The sequence below is a fragment of the Triticum urartu genome, chromosome 1A (assembly GCF_056163025.1).
Source record: "Triticum urartu cultivar PI428250 chromosome 1A, HENAU_Tu73, whole genome shotgun sequence".
NCBI lineage: Eukaryota > Viridiplantae > Streptophyta > Magnoliopsida > Poales > Poaceae > Triticum > Triticum urartu.
Genome location: NC_141873.1, coordinates 10,075,375 through 10,101,527, shown reverse-complemented (window position 1 = coordinate 10,101,527; position 26,153 = coordinate 10,075,375). Strand labels below are relative to the sequence as shown.

At 43.5% G+C, this 26,153-nt stretch overlaps 1 protein-coding gene across 1 annotated transcript; it reads left to right on the top strand.

Moving 5' to 3' along the window:
• Positions 1–772: 772 nt before the first annotated feature.
• Positions 773–9,622, top strand: LOC147988277 (dirigent protein 22-like). Its single transcript, XM_087529915.1, has 4 exons — positions 773–886; positions 8,787–9,001; positions 9,183–9,366; positions 9,593–9,622. The coding sequence occupies exons 1-4, from the start codon at positions 773–775 to the stop codon at positions 9,620–9,622; spliced, it is 543 nt and encodes a 180-aa protein (XP_087386041.1).
• The last annotated feature ends 16,531 nt before the right edge of the window (positions 9,623–26,153 follow it).

The window sequence follows — 26,153 nt, the reverse complement described above, 5'->3', positions numbered from 1 at the left end:
ACACTCTATAGCCACGGCCGCATCGCGTTGTGTGGCCACGAATTCCTACATTATCCCTCCTGTCTTTGGCATCAAGGCCGCCTCAACAAAACCAGCGACGGCAGAAAGAAGAGGTCGAAGGAGAGCTCTTGACCAGGGTTTGGCAGGGGGGTCCGAAGTAGCAACCACTTCGTTTGTGTCTCGAATCGAAGTGGTAAACCGGGCCAGATAATTAAATGTCGTTTGATCAACTATGTATCTCGCTTACACGCATCATCAATCCTTGGATTTGAACTTTGTATTGTAGAAGTAATGACAGTTTGCTCGTTGTCCAGGTGGAAAACCTAGGCTACAGCTCCTCTCGAGATATAATTAGATGTAAAGATAAGCGTGGGCATCTAATGCATTTTAGTCTTTGTCAATGGTACATTACTATGTGGGCAAAGTAATACCTTGTACATATTGTATGACAAAGAAAAAAATTGGGTAGTATATTTCCTCAAAAGGCACCTGACCTTTGTGATCTCCGAGGGTTCATACATCATACATGTACAAGGAATTGTTCAGCCTCGCATGTGTAGTATATCCTAAATTGAAATTCCAGCTGAAGAAATGAAACTAAAAAGGATATAGAACAGATCATCTCAAAGAAATAAGAAACAATAGGATATGGAACGAATATGCTAGCTAGTCCTGGAGCACTACAAATAGTACCCTAGACTCAAGTGTTTCTCACAAAGCTAACACACAACAAGGGAAAGAGTCTGTTTACATATACACCTGGTAGCTAGCCATGGCTGTCCTGTCCATGATCTTGCTCCTGCATTCCATTCTATTCATGCCATCTGCATCCCTCTCATGTGTTCTTCAGTGCGAGTCTGAGGTAAACTTGCACTTGTACTTGCACCAACACTAGTAGAAAACAGGGCTTTGGTCCAGGCCCGGTCAGCCCATTAGTCCCGGTTCAGTCCAGAACCGAGACCAATGGGGGCATTGGACCCGGTTCGTGAGCCCAGGGGGCCGGCCGGGCCATGTGGGCCATTGGTCCCGGTTCATCTGGACCTTTTGGTCCCGGTTGGTGGGACGAACAGGGACCAATGGGCCTCGCTCCTGGCCCACCACCATTGGTCCCGGTTGGTGGCTTGAATCGCGACCAAAGGCTCCCCTTTAGTCCCGGATCATGCCACCAACCGGGACCAATGAGGTGCCTATATATACCCCCTCGCGTAAGAGCAGAGCACACTGCTCTGTTTTTTTCTGGCCGAGGGGGAGAGGGCTTGGTGGTGCTCTAGCTCACCTCCTATGCACACAAGGTGTTCGATGGAATGCCCGAGCCACACTACTTAAGCTTTCTCCTCTCCAAGCTCGACCTCCAAGCTCCATTTTCCATAATATTTGTCTAGGTTTAGCGGTCCGTCATGCCCCGTCCCCGTCTTCACCGCCGTCGATCACCCGCGCCGAGCTCATCGCCGGCACCACCGTGGTGAGCCTCTTGTTCTTATCTTCTTTCTGAAAGGAAAAATATTCTTACTTATATGTTTACATAGATACTTGTATTATTTTCTTACTTTTATTATTGCATCTTACATAGTGCGATGGTTTTGGTATCCGCCCCCGTCGGCCCTCGTCCTGTCTATGATTCGGATGTGGTATATATATTATCTTTATAACTATAGGTTCATTTATTATTTATGAAAATTATGCCGACCAACGTGACATAGATTTTATTTATGTAGGATGTATGTGAATCGGAAATGCCAACCGACCCTATTGTCGAGAGGTTAAATTTAGTTGAAGAAGAAAACAATTTGTTGAAGGAAAAAATAAAAAAAATTGAGGAGGAGAAGATGATGTTGGAGTTGCCTGTTGCGGATGTCGTCGATGATCACAAGATCAAGATGGATGCAATGCGCTTGAAGATTAGAAAGATTAGAAAATATGCCATTCATACCGAGGCTTGGTATCATTATGCCATTGGATCAATTGTTACCTTGGTTGCGATTCTGATCGCATTTGTTTTCGCATTGAAATGTTTTACATAGTTTCAATGTATGGTTTAATTAATTAGATGCTCTGGAGAGCTATATGTTGTTAGATGAGAACTATGTATGCACTTTGGTTTTAATGTGATGATGAACTTATATTAATTTGGACACTTGATTATATATAATGCACGCAGATGAACCGGCAATGGATGTACGGTGACAGACACATCTGCGAGTACATTAATGGCGTGCATGAGATTCTCGATGCGGCTGAGGCAAACAAGCAGAATGGTTTTATGTGTTGTCCATGCAATGAATGTGGGAATACGAGGTCTTACTCTAACCGGAAAATCCTTCACTCCCACCTGCTTTACAAGGGTTTCATGCCACACTATAATGTTTGGACGAGGCACGGAGAAATAGGGGTTATGATGGAAGACGGCGAAAAAGAAGAGTACGATGACAACAATGTGCCCCCTGAATACGGTGATGCTGCAACGGGGGGAGCTGGTGAAGATCAAGAGGAACCAGACTATGTGCCCAATGATGCTGCAATGGGTGAAGCTGCTGAAGATCAAGAGGAACCAGACGATGTGCCCGATGATGATGATCTCCGCCGGGTCATTGTCGATGCAAGGACGCAATGCGAAAGTCAAAAGGAGAAGCTGAAGTTTGATCACATGTTAGAGGATCACAAAAAAGGGTTGTACCCCAATTGCGAAGATGGCAACACAAAGCTCAGTACCATACTGGAATTGCTGCAGTGGAAGGAAGAGAATGCTGTGGCTGACAAAGGATTTGAGAAGCTACTGAAAATATTGAAGAAGAAGCTTCCAAAGGATAACGAATTGCCCGACATTACATACGCAGCAAAGAAGGTCGTATGCCCTCTAGGACTGGAGGTGGAGAAGATACATGCATGCCCTAATGACTGCATCCTCTACCGCGGTGCATACAAGGATCTGAACGCATGCCCGGTATGCGGTGCATTGCGGTATAAGATCAGACGAGATGACCCTGGTGATGTTGACGGCGAGCCCCCCAGGAAGAGGGTTCCTGCGAAGGTGATGTGGTATGCTCCTATAATACCACAGTTGAAACGTCTGTTCATAAACGAAGAGCATACCAAGTTGATGCGATGGCACAATGATAACCGAAAGAAAGATGGGAAGTTGAGAGCACCTGCTGACGGGTTGCAGTGGAGAAAAATCGAGAGAAAGTACTGGGATGAGTTTGCAAAGGACCCAAGGAATGTATGGTTTGCTTTAAGCGCGGATGGCATTAATCCTTTCGGGGAGCAGAGCAGCAATCACAGCACCTAGCCCGTGACTATGTATGTATAACCTTCCTCCTTGGATGTGCATGAAGCGGAAGTTCATTATGATGCCAGTTCTCATCCAAGGCCCTAAGCAACCCGGCAACGACATTGATGTGTACCTAAGGCCATTAGTTGAAGAACTTTTACAGCTGTGGAACGGAAACGGTATACGTACGTGGGATGAGCACAAACAGGAGGAATTTATCCTAAAGGCGTTGCTATTCGTGACCATCAACGATTGGCCCGCTCTTAGTAACCTTTCAGGACAGACAAACAAAGGATACCACGCATGCACGCACTGTTTAGATGACACTGAAAGTATATACCTGGACAAATGCAGGAAGAATGTGTACCTGGGCCATCGTCGATTTCTTCCGACCAACCAAAAAGTCGAAAGAAAGGCAAACATTTCAAAGGCGAGGCAGATCACCAGAAGAAGCCCGCCATGCGTACCGGTGATCATGTACTTGCTATGGTCAATGATTTACACGTAATCTTTGGAAAGGGTCCCGGTGGACTAGCTGTTCCGAATGACGCTGAGGGACACGCACCCATGTGGAAGAAGAAATCTATATTTTGGGACCTACCCTACTGGAAAGACCTAGAGGTCCGCTCTTCAATCGACGTGATGCACGTGACGAAGAACCTTTGCGTGAACCTACTAGGCTTCTTGGGCGTGTATGGGAAGACAAAAGATACACCTGAGGCACGGGAGGACCTGCAACGTTTGCACGAAAAAGACGGCATGCCTCTGAAGCAGTATAAAGGTCCTGCCAGCTATGCTCTTACGAAAGAAGAGAAAGAAATCTTCTTTGAATGCCTGCTCAGTATGAAGGACATGACTGGCTTCTCGTCGAATATAAAGGGAATAATAAATATGCCAGAGAAAACGTTTCAGAACCTAAAGTCTCATGACTGCCACGTGATTATGACGCAACTGCTTCCGGTTGCATTGAGGGGGCTTCTACCGGAAAACGTCCGATTAGCCATTGTGAAGCTATGTGCATTCCTCAATGCAATCTCTCAGAAGGTGATCGATCCAGAAATCGTACCAAGGCTAAGGAGTGATGTGGCGCAATGTCTTGTCAGTTTCGAGCTGGTGTTCCCACCATCCTTCTTCAATATCATGACGCACGTCCTAGTTCATCTAGTCGACGAGATTGTCATCATGGGGCCCGTATTTCTACACAATATGTTCCCCTTTGACAGGTTCATGGGAGTCCTAAAGAAATATGTCCGTAACCGCGCTAGGCCAGAAGGAAGCATCTCCATGGGCCATCAAACAGAGGATGTTATCGGGTTTCGTGTTGACTTCATTCCTGGCCTTAAGAAGATAGGTCTCCCTAAATCGCGGTATGAGGGGAGACTGACTGGAAAGGCACTCTTGGAAGTCACTCAATAATATGCAGGGACGGATATTCTTGGTCTCAAGCACACTACACAGTTCTACATAACTCTACCTTGGTGACCCCGTATGTCGATGAACACAAGAACAGTCTGCGCTCCAAACACCCGAAGCAGTGCGAAGACTGGATTACATGTGAATACATCAGGACTTTCAGCAGTTGGTTGGAAACACGTCTCAGAGGTGACAACACTGTTTGTGATGAGTTGTACTTGTTGTCCAAGGGACCATCTTTGACTGTATTGACTTAGAAAGGATATGAGATAAATGGGAATACATTTTACACGATCGCCCAAGATCAAAAGAGCACCAACCAAAACAGCGGTGTCCGCTTTGATGCAGCAACCGAGAGCGGAAAGGACACATATTATGGTTACATAGTGGACATATAGGAACTTGACTACGGTCCTGATTTTAAGGTCCCTTTGTTTAAGTGCAAATGGGTCAATCTGTCAGGCGACGGGGTACAGGTAGACCCACAGTACGGAATGACAACAGTGGATCTGAAAAATCTTGGGTACACTGACGAACCGTTCGTCCTAGCCAATGATGTGGCACAGGTTATCTATGTGAAGCACATGTCTACCAAACCGAGAAAAAGAAAAGATAAGGAAGCGAATGCATCATACGATGAGCCAAAGCGCCACATAGTTCTTTCAGGAAAAAGGGACATCCTGGGAGTGGACGGCAAGACAGACATGTCTGAAGATTATGAAAAGTTTCATGAAATTCCTCCCTTCAATGTCAAGGCTGACCCAAGCATCCTAATAAACGATGAAGATTATCCATGGTTACGTCACAATAAGAAAATGACACAAGCGAAGAAAAAGTGACGACTTTCTCCCGCAACTATTATGATGATACCATGCCAACTTTGTAATACACGCGTATGCTATGCCAACTTTTTCAGAGAAATGGTTGAAAATTGATGATGTGGCTTTGAATGGTGCATTTTGAACACAAAAATAATATGGAGTTCAAATAAGTTCAAGAAAATGAAATCCCTTTGTAACAGATGATCTTTCGTCCGAAACCCTGATACTTCGAAAGAGATTGTCCGTTTTGTACACGAAGTGCATCCAGTTTTTGCCGTAACCATCTCAACTTTGTTGCACATGCTATGTGGGTGAAATGATGATACCATGCCAACTTTCAACCTTTTCGGAGTTCATTTGAAATGCTTTTCAATTTCAGGGTCTTATAGCTCAAAAAATAAAAAGGAATCAACTAAAAAGTTTTTATAAAACTCTAGTATTTTTGAAACTAAACTTATATAAAATTTATGCAACTTAAATTCAGAAAGTATTTTTTGTTCAACACATTAATAGCAAAAAAAATAACAAAATTTGTTTTTGATTAAAACAGATATTAAAAATAACCTAAAATTACCAAATAGAGTATAATGATAAAACACTGTAATATTAAGTAGCAGGAAAAAGAATCACTCAAAAATCTAACTTCATAGTAAAGTTATTCATAAACTAGTGATTCACATACATTTTAAAACTATATGTATTTAGTACAAATAAGAAATAAAAAGCAAAAATGAAAACAAAAGAAGAAAACAAAAAATTCAAATTTTAAAACTAATGGCACTAACAGAAAGTTTATAATTTTTGTGACCTAAAAGAAAAAAGAAATCACTAAAAAACTATAAGTATTTAGTACAAATAAAAAAAATAAAAAGCAAAAACGAAAACAAAAAAAATCAATTTTTAAAACTAATGGCACTAACAGAAAGTTTATAATTTTTGTGACCTAAAAGCAAAAAGAAATCACTAAAAACTATAAGTATTTAGTACAAATAAAAAAAGAAAAAGCAAAAAAGAAAACAAAAGAAGAAAACAAAAAAATCAAATTTTAAAACTAATGGCACTAACAGAAAGTTTATAATTTTTGTGACCTAAAAGCAAAAAGAAATCACTAAAAACTATAAGTATTTAGTACAAATAAAAAACAAAAAGCAAAAAAAAACCAAAAAATGCCACCTACTAGGCCTCCACGGCCTGAATACGACTAGAAACCCTTCTATGGGCCAGAATTCAGGCCCGCAGAAGGCCCAGCAGGCCCAACAGGCATAGCAGTGCACAGATTAGGCCCGTAAGCCTGCAGTTGAGAGGAGCTCGAGTGGGTGGGCGCAGCAGCGCTTATAAACCACTGCGAGCCCCTCTCAACTAGCGAGGTGGGACTAAACTTATGACCGCACAGCGCCAGCACAGGACATTTGGTCCCGGTTGGTAGCACCAACCGGGACCATATGGGGGCATTGGTCCCGGTTGGTGGCACGAACCGGGACCATAGATGGGCATTCGTCCCGGTTCATGCCAGCAACCGGGACCATAGCTGCCTGTATATATACCCACCACTTAGCAGTTTCAGATTTCATCGCCATTTGCCCCCTGACGACGCCGAGCTCATCGACGCCGCCAGGCTGCCCGTGCTCGCCGTCGCCGCCCCGAGGTCGCCGTCGCCGTCACCGCCCGCTCCTCGAGCCCGCACCGCCCCCGAGCCCTTGCCGCCCTCGAGCCCGCGCCGCCCCGGAGCTCGCCGTCGTCCCCGAGCCCTCCTCCCCGAGCTCACGCCGCCCCTCGAGCTCGCCGTCGTCCCCACGCCCGCGCTGCCCCGAGTCCGTGCCGCCCCCGATCTCGCCGTCGTCCCCGCGCCCTCCTCCCCGAGCCCATGCCGCCCCGACGCCATCCGCCGCCCTCGCCAACGCCCTCGCCGCCGCCCTCGCCGACGCCCTCACCGCCTCCGCCGTCGCCCTCGCTGGTCAACCTCGTTGTGAGCCGCCGCGTGCCACCCCGGTTTATCATTTTTTCATTTTTTTTGTTCGTATATATAATGTATATATGTATGTGGCTATATGTATGTATATATAGATGTTCATATATGTGTATTATTTTTTTTGTTCAGAGCATTTTTTGTTCATATATGTATTTTTTGTTTATGTGTATTATTTTTTTGTTCATAGCATTTTTTTGTTCATATTTTTTTTCATAGCATTATTTCCATGTATATATGTATGTGGCTATGTATGTATAGATGGATAGCATTTTTTTCCATGTATGTATGTCATTGTCGATATACCCCCTCCCCGTTAACTTCGACAGGAGGGGGGGTCGATATAACCCTCCCCGATAACTTCGACATGAGGGGGGTCGATATACCCCCTCCCTGATAACTTCGACATGAGGGGGGGTCGAGAACTAGTTTAGGGGGTCGAGGGTTGAGAACTAGTTTAGGGAGTCAAGGGTCGAGAACGTCGGACATTCATGAGAGAGGCGAGGAAGAAGGGGAAGAAGAGGGAGAAGAAGAGGAGAGGAAGAAGAGGAAGTCTTCTCCTCTATTCTTTCTTCTCTTCTTTTTTCTTCTTCTTCCTATATGTATTAGTTTTTTATTTAGGTTGGTAATTAGTAGATATTAATTTTGTTCATATATGTATGGATGCATGTGACATGTATGTATGTATGTATCGGGTATGTCGTTGTCGATATACCCCCTACCCGATAACTTCGACATGAGGGGGTCGAGAGGGGGTCTAGGGTCGCCGAGGGGTCGAGGGTCGTCGAACATGAGAGGAAGAAGAGGAAGAAGAAAAAAAAAAGAGGAGAAGAAAGAATAGAGGAGTTCTTCTCCTCTTTTTTTTCTTCTTCTTCCTCTTTTTTTATCGGAAACGAGGGTCGTCGAGGGTCGCCGAGCGGTAGAGAAAACCCTAAATAGCAAGTATCGTCGGTGTGAGATACATGTGACCGTCGGTGTCGGACAGTACATCCACGTCCCACAAGTGACGCGGGCTTCGACGCCCACGTCACTTGTGGGACGTGGATGTAGTGTCCGACACCGACGGCCACATGTATCTCACACCCACGATACTTGCTATTTAGGGTTTCCTCTACCGTTCGGCGACCCTCGACGACCTTCGTTTCCGATAAAAAAAGAGGAAGAAGAAGAAAAAAAAGAGGAGAAGAAAGATTTCTTCTTCTCTTTTGAAAGATTTCTTCTTCTCTTTTTTTTCTTCTTCTTCCTCTTTATTTTATCGGAAACGAGGGTCGTCGAATACCCTTACGAACCGGGACAACAGGCCCTTTTTCTACTAGTGCAAATTGCCGCTGGACCGGGTACCAACCAGGTAGAAATTGTTACCTCCAGCAAACCTGCAGGGTTTGGCACATTGGCTGTTAATGATTGGACTGTCATGGATGGACCAAGTCCTGGTGTCACCATTGTTGCCCGTACCAAAGCCATGCATACACAAGCTGGTGTGGCCGATCGAACCTGGTTCAACTACTTCAGCATGGTGTTCGAGAATGCCAGGTAATTTTTGTACATACTTTTGGGCTAAAAGTTAGTTTTTGTTTTCTCATATGCTCAAGATTGTCCAGTTTTATACGATGTACGACATTGCCCTGCAAAACTGTATCGGGTGCAATGAAGGCCGGATTTAATTGGCATCGTCTTGATATTAATGTATTCCATCTCCTTTATCAAAAATCAGGTACAATGTATCGTCATTTGAAGTAATGGGGATCAACGGTCAAGAAGGCCAGATGTCCATTATCGGTGGGACCGGAGAGTTCGCTATGGCACGTGGGATCATCAAGTACAAAGTGCTCGACAACCCTCCTCCGGGTCAAAGTATCAAAGAACTTAATATCCATGCATTCTACGTCAAACCAGCCGTAAGTAGATATGTTTAACTACTTCATTTTGTATATGCTCATTTCTTGTTATGTAATAAATATGATAGTTCCTAAAAAAAGTCTAATTCTCTGAGAAAGCTAATTGCAGTCATGTGGATAAACATTAAGAATTGCCACTATTTTCATGATAAAATTCCATTAATACCTTAATGCCTGGTTTCTTGACATGTAGTGATGCTGATGTTACTGGGGATTTTATTTTCAGGACACTACGGCTGGCTCCGCCATCCAGTAATATGCTCGAATGCTGCGTGGATTGTAGAAACCCATACGGGTAGCTGCGAAATGAACTTTATAAGCATGTCAATGTTTTCCTTTTTCGTAATCAGTGGATTTGTAGCCTGGAATATTCCAACAACCTATACGGATGTCTATTTGTTAATGTTTAGTTTTGTGTTTGAGATCATATCATATCGGTGTGGATCAGAAAGTAAAGAAGCCTGGTTGGTGTGTGAACGTATAATATGAAGAATCGTACTCCCGTACCAAGGATCATTACTTATTACACCTTTCAGGTGAGCTAGCATCTTTAACGACCTATAGTATGTCTGAAATTGGTCCACTTACTTAGTTAAACACAAGAGAACAAATGGTAACTGGACCAAAAGGTTTGATATTCCACCAAAAGGATGTCGTAATTCCACACGTGTTAGGACGTGTTGGATATTCCACCAAAAGGTTTATGCTTAAGTGTAATTGAAGGAAAACCAGCTACATACTATGAGAAAATAGTACCATTTGTCAATGATACAAAAAATCAATTGGACATGAGAGCCTCCATATATACAAAACAAAAATCATTTTTCTTGAATATGCACGAATGTGCGTATCATATATCGAGAGAAGAAAGGGGTGAAGAGCCCACCACCATAGGGGTGGAGACCTCGTGTAGGTCCTACTGCTGCACCACTCCACCAGGGTGTCATCGATCGTCGGTATTTGACCTGGGTCGCCCAAAGAGTCACAAATCTGCCTCGTGAAAACGCAGTTCAACAATAGATGGTCGATAGACTCATCGTGTTAATTGCAGAGAAGGCAATAGTCTTGGTGGGGTAGGTCTATCCTAGCGAGCCTGTCCGACGTCCAGCAGCGGTTCCCCATAGCAAGGCACAAAAAGAATCGGCATTGCTGAGGTGTCATTTGCTTCCATACAAAATCTGCATAAGCAGCCACCTCCGGACCAACAAACTTAGATTCAACTGACAGAATAGCAGCCCTTCGGATCCTAGCCCCATTTGATTGTGTCACAAGTGTCGTGCAAGAGCTCGAAACCCGAGATTGTGGGCTAGAGCTGAAGATACTCCAGAATTGTTTGCTTGTCCAAGCTTGGACCAATGTCTGTTGCCCACATGTTGTCAACGATCGCCTACCTTGTTGGGACAAACCCTCCAGTGACATACGCCGAACCGCCCTCCGGCGACAACCGCCGGACAAAGGTAGAAGAAGATGAACAAAATTTTCCTGCGACGAACGCCCCGGCCGCCGAACGGCCTGTATGTTGGCTTCTATTCAACTCAACTACTCAAATAAAGATACATGGAGGTACACACGCACACATGCAGCACAACCCCAGAAGAACTCTCACATCGACCGGGCGCATACCACAGTCCCGACGGAGACTACATCTTCCTTAGGCCCCTCCTCCTTGGCTCGACACATACCGTCACCGTGGCGCGGCAACTGACCGGCGCACCCAACCAGTAGACATGGGAGGTATTTATACCCCGTGCACACACACACCTAGCTAGCTACCACGCACGCACGCACGTGCTAATCTAGCTAACTAGAATGCAAAAAAAAAATCTAGCTAATTAACCTCGTCCAACGAACAACCTGGACGCACTACTTATCCTAACAACCCACGCATGCACTAACAGCCGCACAAACAGCTCGTCCACACGCCCGAGCAACGGACTCAGCGTGATCTCCTTGCATGCAGCTTCTGTTGTTGCCTGCTCCGCGCGACGACTCGGTTCCACGACTGCACGGCCCGGCCACGAGCGCACGCGTCAAGATTAGTGCTAACATACCTAACTGTCTAGAAGAGCGTATTCGAGGCGCGACTTTGTCGTATAGTTGTGGTGCCAGTTCGTGAATTTTTTGGCCCTGAAGCCACAGATCCTCCTAGAAGAGGGCGCGTTCCCCAACGCCAATCGTGGCCACCACTGCCGCCTGGTAGATCGCAAGGGTCTCACTTGGAACCATGATCCTGAATTCCTTCCATGGCCTTTAAGGATCCGTTCTTTGCAGCCAAAGCCACGCGCCATCGAGGCCACGCTTGGCCACTTCAGATTAGATATTCCCAGGCCGCCCATCCAGTTCGGTGTGTAGACCGAGTCCGATGCCACAGAGCAGTTGCCACCTCTAGCCAGCTTGGCACACCAAAGGAAGCCGCGGCATATCTTCTGCAGAGCCGCAATTGTCTTGGGATGGAGCTCCATAGCCATCAACGAGTGCATGGGAATAGCACATAGAACCGTCTTCACATGAAGAAACCTACCGCTCTTCGACAACATAGCACTTCTCAACGACAGCATCTAGTTAGCAAGCTGCTCGACCAGCTACTGAAATTACGCGGTTGTCATTTTCCGCATGCTCAGAGGAAGTCTCAGATATTTTCAATCAAAGTCACTTGGTCCTCGGAGCACCGGATTGGCATGGCCGAGCTCTTCTGCCGGTTTACACACAATCCTGGGGCCATGCCGAAGTCATCTAGGCTCATCGCACCAAGGCTGGCAGTGGCAGCGCTATCTGCGTCATTCCCTTTTTGAAGGCATCGCGTGGAGAAGTTCAAGATTACTCTCTGCCACTTTCGGGGGAAACAATAGATCAGTAGATTGGATGAAGGTGGCGCTATGGTGTCGTTTTCCCCTTGGGGGCGTCATTCTTGGAGGTGTACACAGGCTCGAGGGACCAGTGGACGGCTTCTTTGATGGAGTGGTGCTTCATCTTACACATTGATGGCGGCGCATCTCGGCGGCGTGGCGCAGTGGAGACTCGGTGTCCCATGTGCGGAGATGGACTCGTGAGGAGGAGGACGATGTCTGGCGTCATGGTGGCGTCGATGGCAGAGAGGCCTGGCAATATCGGTGCGTTAGTTTTTGGTCTGAACATGAATTAGTGGAAGACGACAGCGACGACACATGAGAGTGCGTCGGAATGGTTTGTGCCCCAAATCTAGGATGTGGTTTGGTTGGGGCCTCCGGCTATTGATGTTAGGCTTTGGTGCGACTGTTTGGTATTAGGCTCGGACTATCGGCACCCCTTCATCAAATAGATAGGAGTAGCGACAGATGTTGCAAAGATGGTGGCTTCATACTACCTGATGTACTACTTTATAAGGTCTTTTTGAATAATTAATAAAAATGATTGCATGCATCGTCCAGATGCAGAGACCAGAGTTAATCCTCCTTTTTCTTAAAAAAATATAGGCTCATCTCGCAGCTACGCAACTCCATTTCCGCCGGCTTGATGAATAGCATGACATCATCCGCGAATATGGACATGTGATGGAGAAGGCCACATTGGGCAAGAGGTGTCGGCATACCATTATTAGCAGCCCTGGCGAACAGGCGGTGGAGCACCTTCATGATTAGAATGAAAATCATTGGCAATAATGAATCACCCTGCCGCAGACCATGTCTCAGAGATACAGGGATGGCCGGCACCACCATTTACCAGAATCCTGGCGGAGGACGTCGAGAGGAGCCCACAAATCCACCTGAAACCCTGGTGAAAACAAAAATCATTGAAAGCACCTTTGTAATTCCCTTTGTAATTAATATACGGCCTCAAGCCTTTTTGCAAAAAGATGATCCACAAGAGGGGAAGGCGACATGATTAAGACTTAAGTACATTCTCGCTTCCTTTGAAATACAACTGCGCTCCTCTGCATTCATGTACAAACCCTCCCTGTACTATCTATCTGCTATCTATCTATCTTCACTAAGAAACACCATCAGCTTGTTCATTAGTTTAAGGCAACCACTTGAGCTGTTGGCAGATGCTATAATCCGTGTACTTTGTTTCCCTATATTTTCCCTTTGTGATGCAGCTCTGAAGTCGATTATCCACTCATGTACTAGTTGCCATTAGTTAATGCGGCCATATAAACAAAAGTCGGGTTCATATAATATCATCAGTTCATTATTAGATCGAAAGATACGACGAAAATAAAGTACCCACCATCAATCTCAGCAAGTCATCTGACCAAAATAGGCCGGGCTTAATGTTAGTTGGGGCAGCCTGGAAGCAACATTTTGGTCAACTGCTTAACAAACTTATATGAGAGCTGGCGTTGGACGCCATCAACAATCATAGTATGGTTGGTCCCTAATAGAAATTAGTGCCCATCTTGAAGGGAAAAAACTACAGATTAAGATTAGTGAGAGTAGTGTGGGTCACCCATCTTATCTTTCAGAAATAAACCACATCAACCATCTATCCAAATCCCCTGCAAAAAAAAACCTATCTATCTAAATTCTGCCGCATGAAAAATTTGCTAGATATAAAACCATGTTTAACTACTGCATGGCAGTGAGTGTAGTGTAGATACAAAGTGGCATGCGTGTTTTTTTTTTTTTGAGATGGCGAACCGCTCATTCCAAGCGGTGCGTGTTTTTTTTTACTCGTGCAAGTCCTATGAGATTTTGCAAGATTGAAATCTGATTTCTAGTTTACTAACTTATGCAACTCTTATAATACAAATTTACCTTCAGAGGAAATGGGGAATACTACAGCGAACATGACGGCCTATTTTACAAGCATCTGAACAAGATACTTGTAATACAAATTTGATAAAACAACCTATTTTGGATTGCGTGGTCGCATAGTATGGAACCTTTTACAAGTTGTTAGGCACAGATCAACAGGTTTGGGAAAAATTCTTCTTCAGAGGAAATGGGGAACACTACAGCGAGCATGACAGTAAACTGCTGACCCCTGCCTGTTGTGGACACCTAGAGGACCAGCAGCAAACCAAATCTAGATGAGATCGAATGGGCCTGCGATATTGATTTGGCGATGCTCTACTCAGACACTAAGCTCTCCACTGCAGTCCCCAACAATTCTCCATCGACAGAGCGACGACAGTACAGTGCAGTTGTAGAAGCAATCACAAGCCAGCATTCCCCAAGCAGAGAGCAGAGCAGCCTATTGTATGGCAGAGCAGAGCAGTTCAGTTATACTGGTAGAGCAGAGCATCCAAGAAAGTTTCTTCTACTAAACCTGGGAAAATCTGTTTGATTCACATTACAAGTATCTGAACAAGATAGATGCCATAATAAAATATCCACCATAGATCTCATCAAGTCATCTGACCAAAACAGGCCCTGCTTAATGTTACTACCTGAGGCAGCCTCAAAACAACATTTTGGTCAACTGCTTAGTTTCCTCAGTTACTTCACTTGTATGAGAGCTGGCATGTCATTTTGTTGTGTGTACGTTGGATGCCACTAACAATCATTGCATGATTGGTCCCTAATGGAAATTAGTGCCCATCTCAAAGAAAGACAAAAAAAATAACTATAGAGTAAGATCAGTGAGTTTAGTGTGGGTCACCCCTCTACCTTTTCAGAAATAAACCACATCAACCCTCTATCTAAAATTCTGCAACATGAAAATTTTGCTCAGTTTTTTGGCATTATTTATGTACAGAAACTCCACATACTTGCATAACAACAACAACACAGACTCGATGCACCGTAGAAAAGAAGGAATGTTCTGTGGAGCCACCCACACACGATCTTCAGATTTGTCATTTCATATCCTGATTTTTTAACTCAGGATGTCCCATAAACTCTGATGCATGTTTCCTTTCCTGGGAAAATGGGTTCCTCCGTCGCCAAACCAACAATACCCGGAACTTATCATGTCATTTCAAACAAGGAAAAACCTGGTATCTTCACGGTGAAAAGCTATGTCAACACACCTCCCAAGTAAACAGCATATTTTTTTAGCTTCAGCTGCAGCATTTTTCTTTTGTGGGATTACAAATTAAACCATCTAATGCTACTGATGTACGTGATGTCTTACAGTGGTTTATAAAACAGCCTTGCATCGTCGTAGAATATGGACCCTTGTACAAGTTGTTTGGCACAACAAATCAGCAGAGTGGGATAAAAATATCATCTTCAGAGGAATGTGGAAAAGTACTCTACAGTGAACATGAAGTTAAACTGCACTGCTGAACCCTGCCTGTTGTAGAGACCAGAAGCGGCGAACTAAATCCAGATAAGACCGACTTGGCCTGGGATGTTGATTCGGTGCTCGAATCAACACCAAGCAGTACACTGCAGGACCCAACCATTCTCAGTCGAGAGAACGGCTGTAGCATAGTTCAGTTGTAGAAGCAATCACAAGCTAGCATTCCCCAAGCAGAGCAGAGCAGCCTATTGTATTGGAGAGCAGAGCAGTTCAGTTATAGCAGCACATCAGAGCATCCAAGAAAATCACAAGATCCAAACTGCGGAGTGCTGGAAAGTTCCTCAGACAAGCTATAGCTTTAGTTCCCCTTGCGAGATGGATAATTTGGCGGGGCATTGCCCTCGACATTTCCCCAATAACCAGCACTGCCGGTGTACCATCAATATCCATGCTGATAAAACCATAGTTGAAAAGGTTTCTTCTACTACACCTGGGAAATGTCGTTAGATTCGCGTTCCAAGTATCCTTTGATATCTTGATCCGCATTACAAGCCAGTATTTCATCAGATCTCTCCGTTGATGTCTTGATTTCAACTTAGGATAATCCCTAACTAGTACTAGAACTGTTGGCATACCATCACTGCATCGCAAGTGTGAGTTCACATCCCAGCTTCTACTGAACCTGGCGAGTGTTGAAAAGGAGCTTGACTTAAATTTGTATTACAAACATCCGAGCAAGAAAAAGGTCAAAGTCCAATCAAGCCAGTAACAAGTTAAAGGAGATTGATTAAACTTGCATGCATTACAAATATCCTTTAACTTGTATACCTGGGAAGTGTTGAATGAGATGATGGATCTTCAGTGCAATCACAAGAGAATAAGAAAGCCTGACGTACGTCTTGTGAACAGACATCCACTTCCTTTTCCTGCATCACTTCAGCGAGGCCGGCTGGCAGTGAACGTCGCATGTCCCTGCCCAGTAACCACCACAGCATCGGCTGGCCAGAATTTCTGATTTATCAACTCATACACAAGAGCTAGCAGAATGGCCATGTGCCTCTGGTATAGTAGAACATAAGCACTTACAACAGCTAGGGATGTATTCAAATATAACAATCTGCATCCTTGCCTTGCTGGCAAATGTCAGCATGGCACATGGAAATTAAAAAAGGCGGGGCGAAAGCCTTTTTCGGTAATTTACCAAATTTCAGCTTAAACCCCCACAGTATCGTATAATATGGTATCTTGTACACATTATTAGGCACAAATTAGCAGGTTGGAAAAAAATCATCTTCAGAGGAAATATGGTGCAAGTTATTCATATATCTAGAGAGAGCACTAGTGGACTACAGCGAACATGCCTGTTGCACACACACACACACACACACACCCAAAAAGGAGCATCAGAGAACCAAATCCAGCGATGCTCTGCTCAACGCCAAGCAGTCGCCCTGCATCACAGGCTCCAACAATTCTCCATCGAGAGCGGCTGCTGTACAATTGAGTTGTAGAAGCAATTACATGCAAGTGTTCCCCTAGCTAGCAGAGCAGAGCAACACTCATGGAGGTCTATTTATTATTACCCAAGAAATTCACAGCATCCTTGGGCAGGCTCCAAACTACAGAGTGCAGACACTTCCTCAACAATTTGAAGAAGTAGCATGAACAAGTTAATAAAGGCCAATGGCTTCTCAACTAAGTGACAAATAAGCTAAAAAAATAATTTAGGTAAAATGAAACATGAATTGCATGGTTTCCTGGGATAAAAAAAAAACATCTGGTGCTGCTACTGTCCCAATTATCTCTATGCCTGAGTGGTTGATAAAAAAATCATGGAACCTTTTATAAGTTGCTACGCATAAATCACCTCTACAGAACCCCGAAAGAAGTTCTGTAGACAAAGGCTTGTAATGTGGTGCAAGTTATGCAGAGAGATAGAGAATACTGACCTATGGCGACCATGTCAGAAAAACAGCGAAGGACCAGAAAACAGCGAAGGACCATGTCTCGGCCGGCTGGGATGTGATTCAGCAATGCAGCTCGACTCAGACAGCAGAAGCAGCAACCAAATAATTCTTGATCAAGCGTGACTATAGTGCAGGTGTAGAGCAGAGCAGCCATCAGGGAGGCCTATCTATTATCCAAGAAATTCACACCACCCTTCTGCATGGCTCCCGCCTACAGAGTGCAGTAAATTTCTCAAAAAGTTATAGCTTTATTAGTTCCTCTTGCCAAAGGATGACTCGACACGTTGTCAACACCTCCCCAGCAACCAGCACTGCGGGTGTACCATCAGTATGATTGTAATCGCAGTTAAAAAAGTTTCTCAACAAGATGAAGGCCTTCCCAACTTCTACTAAACCTGGGAAATGTTGAAGGAGACAAACTAATTCACATTACAACTATCTGAAGAAGCCCATAGCAATCACCTAGTACATTATTTGAAGCAAACCATTCTACTTGGTTCCTGCCCTGATTACTCCTGCATAGTGAATTGTTGGCGTTCCCTGGCTTCTCGAGCGGCCTTCCTCCACTCACAGACTAGTCTTGGTATTTCCTTCCATGTCTTCGGTTTAAGTGTCATCACTGTACACATCAGAAATGATGTCAGATTAACAAACATGTACAAGCTAATATAACATGAAATTATACAACATGGCATTAAAATAATGGAGAACAAACTTGTATAAACGTGTTGGCGTGGTACATGGGATGGGAAGGATGACTGCATTTGCTCGTTAATCACCGCGCAGGTGTACTGCAAGGAATAAATTCAGGTGAATTTGATCGTAATTAGGATGTGTTGCTAATTGTTACATGTGACTAGTTCAGTTTCATCTGGTCTAGTCGACACTTGCTTCAATGTCCTAATTTATCATTTCAAGCCCCATTAAGCTGAGCAGATTGACTAGTCCAAGCACCTGATGAAATTGCACATGTACTGGCACGTCCACTAGCAAAAAATTCTTTTACTCACGGTAATTTTATAAGGTGTGCGTTGCTCAAACACGATCTGTAGGCCTTGAGAAAAAAAAAGATGACAAAATTTCAACAAACGGTAACATGGTGCCTAATTATAGAACCACTAGTCGTCAACCCGTGCAGTTGCACGGGCTCGTGTAGTTAATGCCTATTTGGCATAATATTGGGAAAATAACTTATAGTTAATTTTCATCGATGTAGTTTGTGTCAGGTTGTCTATATATGCATGGTTTAGCAAACTTAGTGTGTCAATTTTTGCACATGTCTTGTTTAAATTCTACATACCATTCACTAATAATCGTATGTACCAAATAATTGTCTACGACTCTTGTTTAGGACCATGTCAGTTTGTGAAATCTCATCTTTTTCGTGGCAGAGTGTAGTGCTAATCAGCCATATCCCCATATTCAGTTGTTACTTATGCACTTACAAACTTGTTCCTCAGAATAAGTTCAATTACTACATGATAATATGTAGGACTACATTATTTAATTGAAGTAATAATAAGTAACTTATTCAGATTCTAAGTGACCAAGACAATTTATTTTTTGTTCAACGCCCTCTATAATGGAAGATAAATTGCTGATCTATCAGAATGAATTCCCACGCAGAAAGATAAGAACACAACAGAAAATATTACATGTGCCACATTTGAAAGAAATTTCAACAGGAAAAAACAAACATTTTTGTACTAATAGTCTAACTTCATCAAGCCTCTGAATAACAAAATGATAATTAAAGCTATTATGCTCTGAAATTTAAACATCTTACGTTATTTTCTGCGTGATTATGCTTATGTAAACCTAAAGCAAGATCCTAACTAATTATGTCTCGTGAAGATATCAATTGCAATAGTAGTAGCAAGTTCCAGGGATACAAAATGATTGAAACCAAAGATCACATAAGAAAACAGAAGGGGACCACCCTGATAACATATTGAAATTAGCATGTGCAAGCTGGCAACCATGTCCCATGTTCCACAACATACCCTCGCTGACCATATGACCTGGTGGCATGCATTAGATCGATCGAGTCAAACAGGATGAAAGCAACATATGAAATCAATCGAGCATAATCTCTCCTCGAGAAGCCTTAGAAGATATGTATTCACCTGACACATACAACAGTTATTTAAATATGATTATGTGATACTTAGCGGATCTTGTGTCTAATCACCTTCTGAAATATTAACAATAAAACAACATTCGATAAGGTATACTAACTATTATCTATCAGTTCTGCACGAATAACTCAATCTACACCTAAAGATTGAATAACAAATCTATGGATCTACATTTACTTTATATGAATGTAAGTATAGGCATATATTTATTCAACACTTCCAAGAATCACAAGAATACACTAGTAGAAAACAGGGCTTTGGTCCAGGCCGGGTCAGCCCATTAGTCCCGGTTCAGTCCAGAACCGGGACCAATGTGGGCATTGGTCCCGGTTCGTGAGCCCAGGGGGCCGGCCGGGCCACGTGGGCCATTGGTCCCGGTTCATCTGGACCTTTTGGTCCCGGTTGGTGGGATGAACCGGGACCAATGGGGCTCGCTCCTGGCCCACCACCATTGGTCCCGGTTGGTGGCTTGAACCGGGACCAAAGACTCCCCTTTAGTCCCGGCTCATGTCACCAACCGGGACCAATGAGGTGCCTATATATACCCATTGCTCGCGAGCAGAGCACCCCAGTGCTCTGTTTTTCTCTAGCCGAGGGGGAGAGGGCTTGGTGGTGCTCTAGCTCACCTCCTATGCACACAAGGTGTTCAATGGAATGCCCGAGCCACACTACTTAAGCTTTCTCCTCTCCAAGCTCGACCTCCAAGCTCCATTTTCCATAATATTTGTCTAGATTTAGCGGTTCGTCACGCCCCGTCCCCGTCTTCACCGCCGTCGATCACCCGCGCCGAGCTCATCGCCGGCACCACCGTGGTGAGCCTCTTGTTCTTATCTTCTTTCTGAAAGGAAAAATATTCTTAGTTGTATGTTTACATAGATACTTGTATTATTTTCTTACTTTTATTATTGCATCTTATATAGTGCGATGGTTTTGGTATCCGCCCCCGTCGGCCCTCGTCCTGTCTATGATTCAGATGTGGTATATATATTATCTTTATAACTATTGGTTCATTTATTGTTTATGAAAATTATGCCGACCAATGTGACATAGATTTTATTTATGTAGGATGTATGTGAATCGGAAATGCCAACCGACCCTATTGTCGAGAGGTTAAATTCAGTTGAAGAAGAAAACAATTTGTTGAAGGAAAAAATTAAAAAAATTGAGGAGGAGAAGATGATATTGGAGTTGCATGTTGCGGATGTCGTCGATGATCACAAGATCAAGATGGATGCAATGCGCTTGAAGATTAGAAAGATTAGAAAATATGCCATTCATACCGAGGCTTGGTATCGTTATGCCGTTGGATCAATTGTTACCTTGGTTGCGATTATGATCGCATTTGTTTTCGCATTGAAATGTTTTACATAGTTTCAATGTATGGTTTAATTAATTAGATGCTCTGGAGAGCTATATGTTGTTAGATGAGAACTATCTATGCACTTTGGTTTTAATGTGATGATGAACTTCTATTAATTTGGACACTTAATTATATATAATGCACGCAGATGAATCGGCAATGGATGTACAGTGACAGATACACCTGCGAGTATATTAAGGGCGTGCATGCGTTTCTCGATGCGGCTGAGGCAAACAAGCAGAATGGTTTTATGTGTTGTCCATGCATTGAATGTGGGAATACGAGGTATTACTCTAACCGGAAAATCCTTCACTCCCACCTACTTTACAAGGGTTTCATGCCACACTATAATGTTTGGACGAGGCACGGAGAAATAGGGGTTATGATGGAAGACGGCGAAGAAGAAGAGTACGATGACAACTATGTGCCCCCTGAATACGGTGATGCTGCAACGGGGGGAGCTGGTGAAGATCAAGAGGAACCAGACGATGTGCCCAATGATGCTGCAACAGGTGAAGCTGCTGAAGATCAAGAGGAACCAGACGATGTGCCCGATGATGATGATCTCCGCTGGGTCATTGTCGATGCAAGGACGCAATGCGAAAGTCAAAAAGGAGAAGCTGAAGTTCTATCACATGTTAGAGGATCACAAAAAAGGGTTATACCCCAATTGCGAAGATGGCAACACAAAGCTCGGTACCATACTGGAATTGCTGCAGTGGAAGGCAGAGAATGCTGTGGCTGACAAAGGATTTGAGAAGCTACTGAAAATACTGAAGAAGAAGCTTCCAAAGGATAACGAATTGCCCGATAGTACATACGCAGCAAAGAAGGTCGTATGCCCTCTAGGATTGGAGGTGGAGAAGATACATGCGTGCCCTAATGACTGCATCCTCTACCGTGGTGCATACAAGGATCTGAACGCATGCCCGGTATGCGGTGCATTGCGGTATAAGATCAGACGAGATGACCCTGGTGATGTTGACGGCGAGCCCCCCAGGAAGAGGGTTCCTGCGAAGGTGATGTGGTATGCTCCTATAATACCACGGTTGAAACGTCTGTTCAGAAACGAAGAGCATGCCAAGTTGATGCGATGGCACAGTGAGAACCAAAAGAAAGATGGGAAGTTGAGAGCACCCGCTGACGGGTCGCAGTGGAGAAAAATCGAGAGAAAGTACTGGGATGAGTTTGCAAAGGACCCAAGGAATGTATGGTTTGCTTTAAGCGCGGATGGCATTAATCCTTTCGGGGAGCAGAGCAGCAATCACAGCACCTAGCCCGTGACTCTATGTATGTATAACCTTCCTCCTTAGATGTGCATGAAGCGGAAGTTCATTATGATGCCAGTTCTCATCCAAGGCCCTAAGCAACCCGGCAACGACATTGATGTGTACCTAAGGCCATTAGTTGAAGAACTTCTACAGCTGTGGAACGGAAACGGTGTACGTACGTGGGATGAGCACAAACAGGAGGAATTTAACCTAAAGGCGTTGCTATTTGTGACCATGAACGATTGGCCCGCTCTTAGTAACCTTTCAGGACAGACAAACAAAGGATACCACGCATGCACGCACTGTTTAGATGACACTGAAAGTATATACCTGGACAAATGCAGGAAGAATGTGTACCTGGGCCATCGTCGATTTCTTCCGACCAACCATCAATGTCGAAAGAAAGGCAAACATTTCAAAGGCGAGGCAGATCACCGAAAGAAGCCCGCCATGCGTACCGGTGATCATGTACTTGCTATGGTCAATGATTTACACGTAATCTTTGGAAAGGGTCCCGGTGGACTAGCTGTTCCGAATGACGCTGAGGGACACGCACCCATGTGGAAGAAGAAATCTATATTTGGGACCTACCCTACTGGAAAGACCTAGAGGTCCGCTCTTCAATCGACGTGATGCACGTGACGAAGAACCTTTGCGTGAACCTGCTAGGCTTCTTGGGCGTGTATGGGAAGACAAAAGATACACCTGAGGCACGGGAGGACCTGCAACGTTTGCACGAAAAAGACGGCAAGCCTCTGAAGCGGTATAAAGGTCCTGCCAGCTACGCTCTTACGAAAGAAGAGAAAGAAATCTTCTTTGAATGCCTGCTCAGTATGAAGGTCACGACTGGCTTCTCGTCGAATATAAAGGGAATAATAAATATGCCAGAGAAAAAGTTTCAGAACCTAAAGTCTCATGACTGCCACATGATTATGACGCAACTGCTTCCGATTGCATTGAGGGGGCTTCTACCGGAAAACGTCCGATTAGCCATTGTGAAGCTATGTGCATTTCTCAATGCAATCTCTCAGAAGGTGATCGATCCAGAAATCATACCAAGGCTAAGGAGTGATGTGGCGCAATGTCTTGTCAGTTTCGAGCTGGTGTTCCCACCATCCTTCTTCAATATCATGACGCACGTCCTAGTTCATCTAGTCGACGAGATTGTCATCTTGGGCCCGTATTTCTACACAATATGTTCCCCTTTGAGAGGTTCATGGGAGTCCTAAAGAAATATGTCCGTAACCGCGCTAGGCCAGAAGGAAGCATCTCCATGGGCCATCAAACAGAGGATGTTATTGGGTTTTGTGTTGACTTTATTCCTGGCCTTAAGAAGATAGGTCTCCCTAAATCGCGGTATGAGGGGAGACTGACTGGAAAAGCCACTCTTGTAAGAGACTCAATAATATGCAGGGACGGATATTCTTGGTCTCAAGCACACTACACAGTTCTACAGAACTCTACCTTGGTGACCCCGTATGTCGATGAACACAAAAACAGTCTGCGCTCCAAACACCCGGAGCAGTGCGACGACTGGATTACATGTGAACACATCAGGACATTCAGCAGTTGGTTGGAAACACGTCTCAGAGGTGACAACACTGTTTGTGATGAGTTGTACTTGTTGTTCAGGGGACCATCTTTGACTGTATTGACTTACAAAGGATACGAGATAAATGGGAATACATTTTACACGATCGCCCAAGATCAAAAGAGCACCAACCAATACAACGGTGTCCGCTTTGATGCAGCAACCGAGAGCGGAAAGGACACATATTATGGTTACATAGTGGACATATGGGAACTCGACTACGAACCTGATTTTAAGGTCCCTTTGTTTAAGTGCAAATGGGTCAATCTGTTAGGCGGCGGGGTACAGGTAGACCCACAGTATGGAATGACAACAGTGGATCTGAAAAATCTTGGGTACACTGACGAACCGTTCGTCCTAGCCAATGATGTGGCATAGGTTATCTATGTGAAGGACATGTCTACCAAACCGAGAAAAAGAAAAGATAAGGAAGCGAATACATCATACGATGAGCCAAAGCGCCACATAGTTTTTTCTGGAAAAAGGGACATCCTAGGAGTGGACGGCAAGACAGACATGTCTGAAGATTATGAAAAGTTTCATGAAATTCCTCCCTTCAATGTCAAGGCTGACCCAAGCATCCTGATAAACAATGAAGATTATGCATGGTTACGGCGCAATAAGCAAATGACACAAGCGAAGAAAAAGTGAAGACTTTCTCTCGCAACTATTATGATGATACCATGCCAACTTTGTAACACACGAACATGCTACCATTGTCCGTTTTGTACATGCACATGCTATGTGGGTGAAATTATGATACCATGCCAACTTTCAACTTTTTCTGAGTTCATTTGAAATGCTTTCATGTCTTATGGTCCGGCCCTCGTAATACCATGACCATTAGTCCCTGGCCCATGCCAACTTTCAACTTTCAACTTTATAAAACTAATGGCACTAACAGAAAGTTTATAATTTTGCTCCTTGCCCCTGGCCCATGACCATTAGTCCCGTTTTGTGCCACAAAACGGGACTAAAGGGTTGGTCCTTGTTGCGGGCAGAGTTTAGTCCCATCTCGCCAACCGAAGGGGGCTCACACCGGTATATAAGCCCTTCCCTCTCTGCCGTGTTGAGCTCCTCTCAAAGTGAAAATAGATGCCCTAATAGAGAAAAGTTTAACCTAAATTCATAGTGAATTTCTCTGAAATTCATAGAAATTTACTAGGAATTTAGGTTGAATTTTCTCTATAAACGCATCTATTCTCATTTTTTTAGTAAGTTAATCACAAACTTGTGATTCAAACAATTTTCAAAGAATTCAAATTTGAAAACTAATGGCACCAACAGAAAGTTTATAATTTTTCTAAAACTAATGGCACTAACAGAAAGTTTATAATTTTGCTAACCTAAAAGCAAACAGAATTAAAAATTAAAGCAAAAAAAAGATAAATAAATAATGCAAAAAACAAATCAAAAAAACAGGAAAAAACTATCTTTATAGTAAAGTTAATCACAAAATAAAATAAATAAAGTAACAAAGAAAACAAAAAAACTAAAAAAGTGTTTTCAAATTTGAAAACTAATGGCACTAACAGAAAGTTTATAATTTTTCTAAAACTAAAAGCAAAAAGAATAAAAAAATAAAGCAAAAAACAAAAGAAAATAAATAATGCAGAAAACAAAACAAAAAAACTGGAAAAAATAGCAACAATAAGTATTTTGTTGTAAGTCGAAACAAAATAAAATAAATAAAGCAACAGAAAGTTTATAATTTTGCTGACCTAAAAGCAAAAAGAATTAAAAAATAAAGCAAAAAACAAAAGAAAATAAATAATACAAAAAACAAAACAAAAAAACTGGAAAAAAATAAAAATAGCAACAATAAGTATTTTGTTGTAAGTAGAAACAAAATAAAATAAATAAAGCAACAAAGAAAACAAAAAAAAAGTGTTTTCAAATTTGAAAACTAATGGCACTAACAGAAAGTTTATATTTTTTCTAAAACTAAAAGCAAAAAGAATTAAAAAATAAAGCAAAAAACAAAAGAAAATAAATAATGCAGAAAACAAAACAAAAAAACTGGAAAAAAAATTAAATATAGCAACAATAAGTATTTTGTTGTAAGTAGAAACAAAACAAAAACAAAAAAAAAGTGCCACCTACTGGGCACCCACGGCCTGAATACGACTAGAAACCCTACCTTGGGCCAGGATTCAGGCCCGCGGGAGGCCCAATAGGCCCACAGGCACACATTGCACGGTTAGGCCCGAAAGCCTGCTTTAGAGAGGAGCTCGAGAGGGAAGGCGCACCGCACCTTATAAACAGGTGCAGCTCCCTCTCAACTAGCGAGGTGGG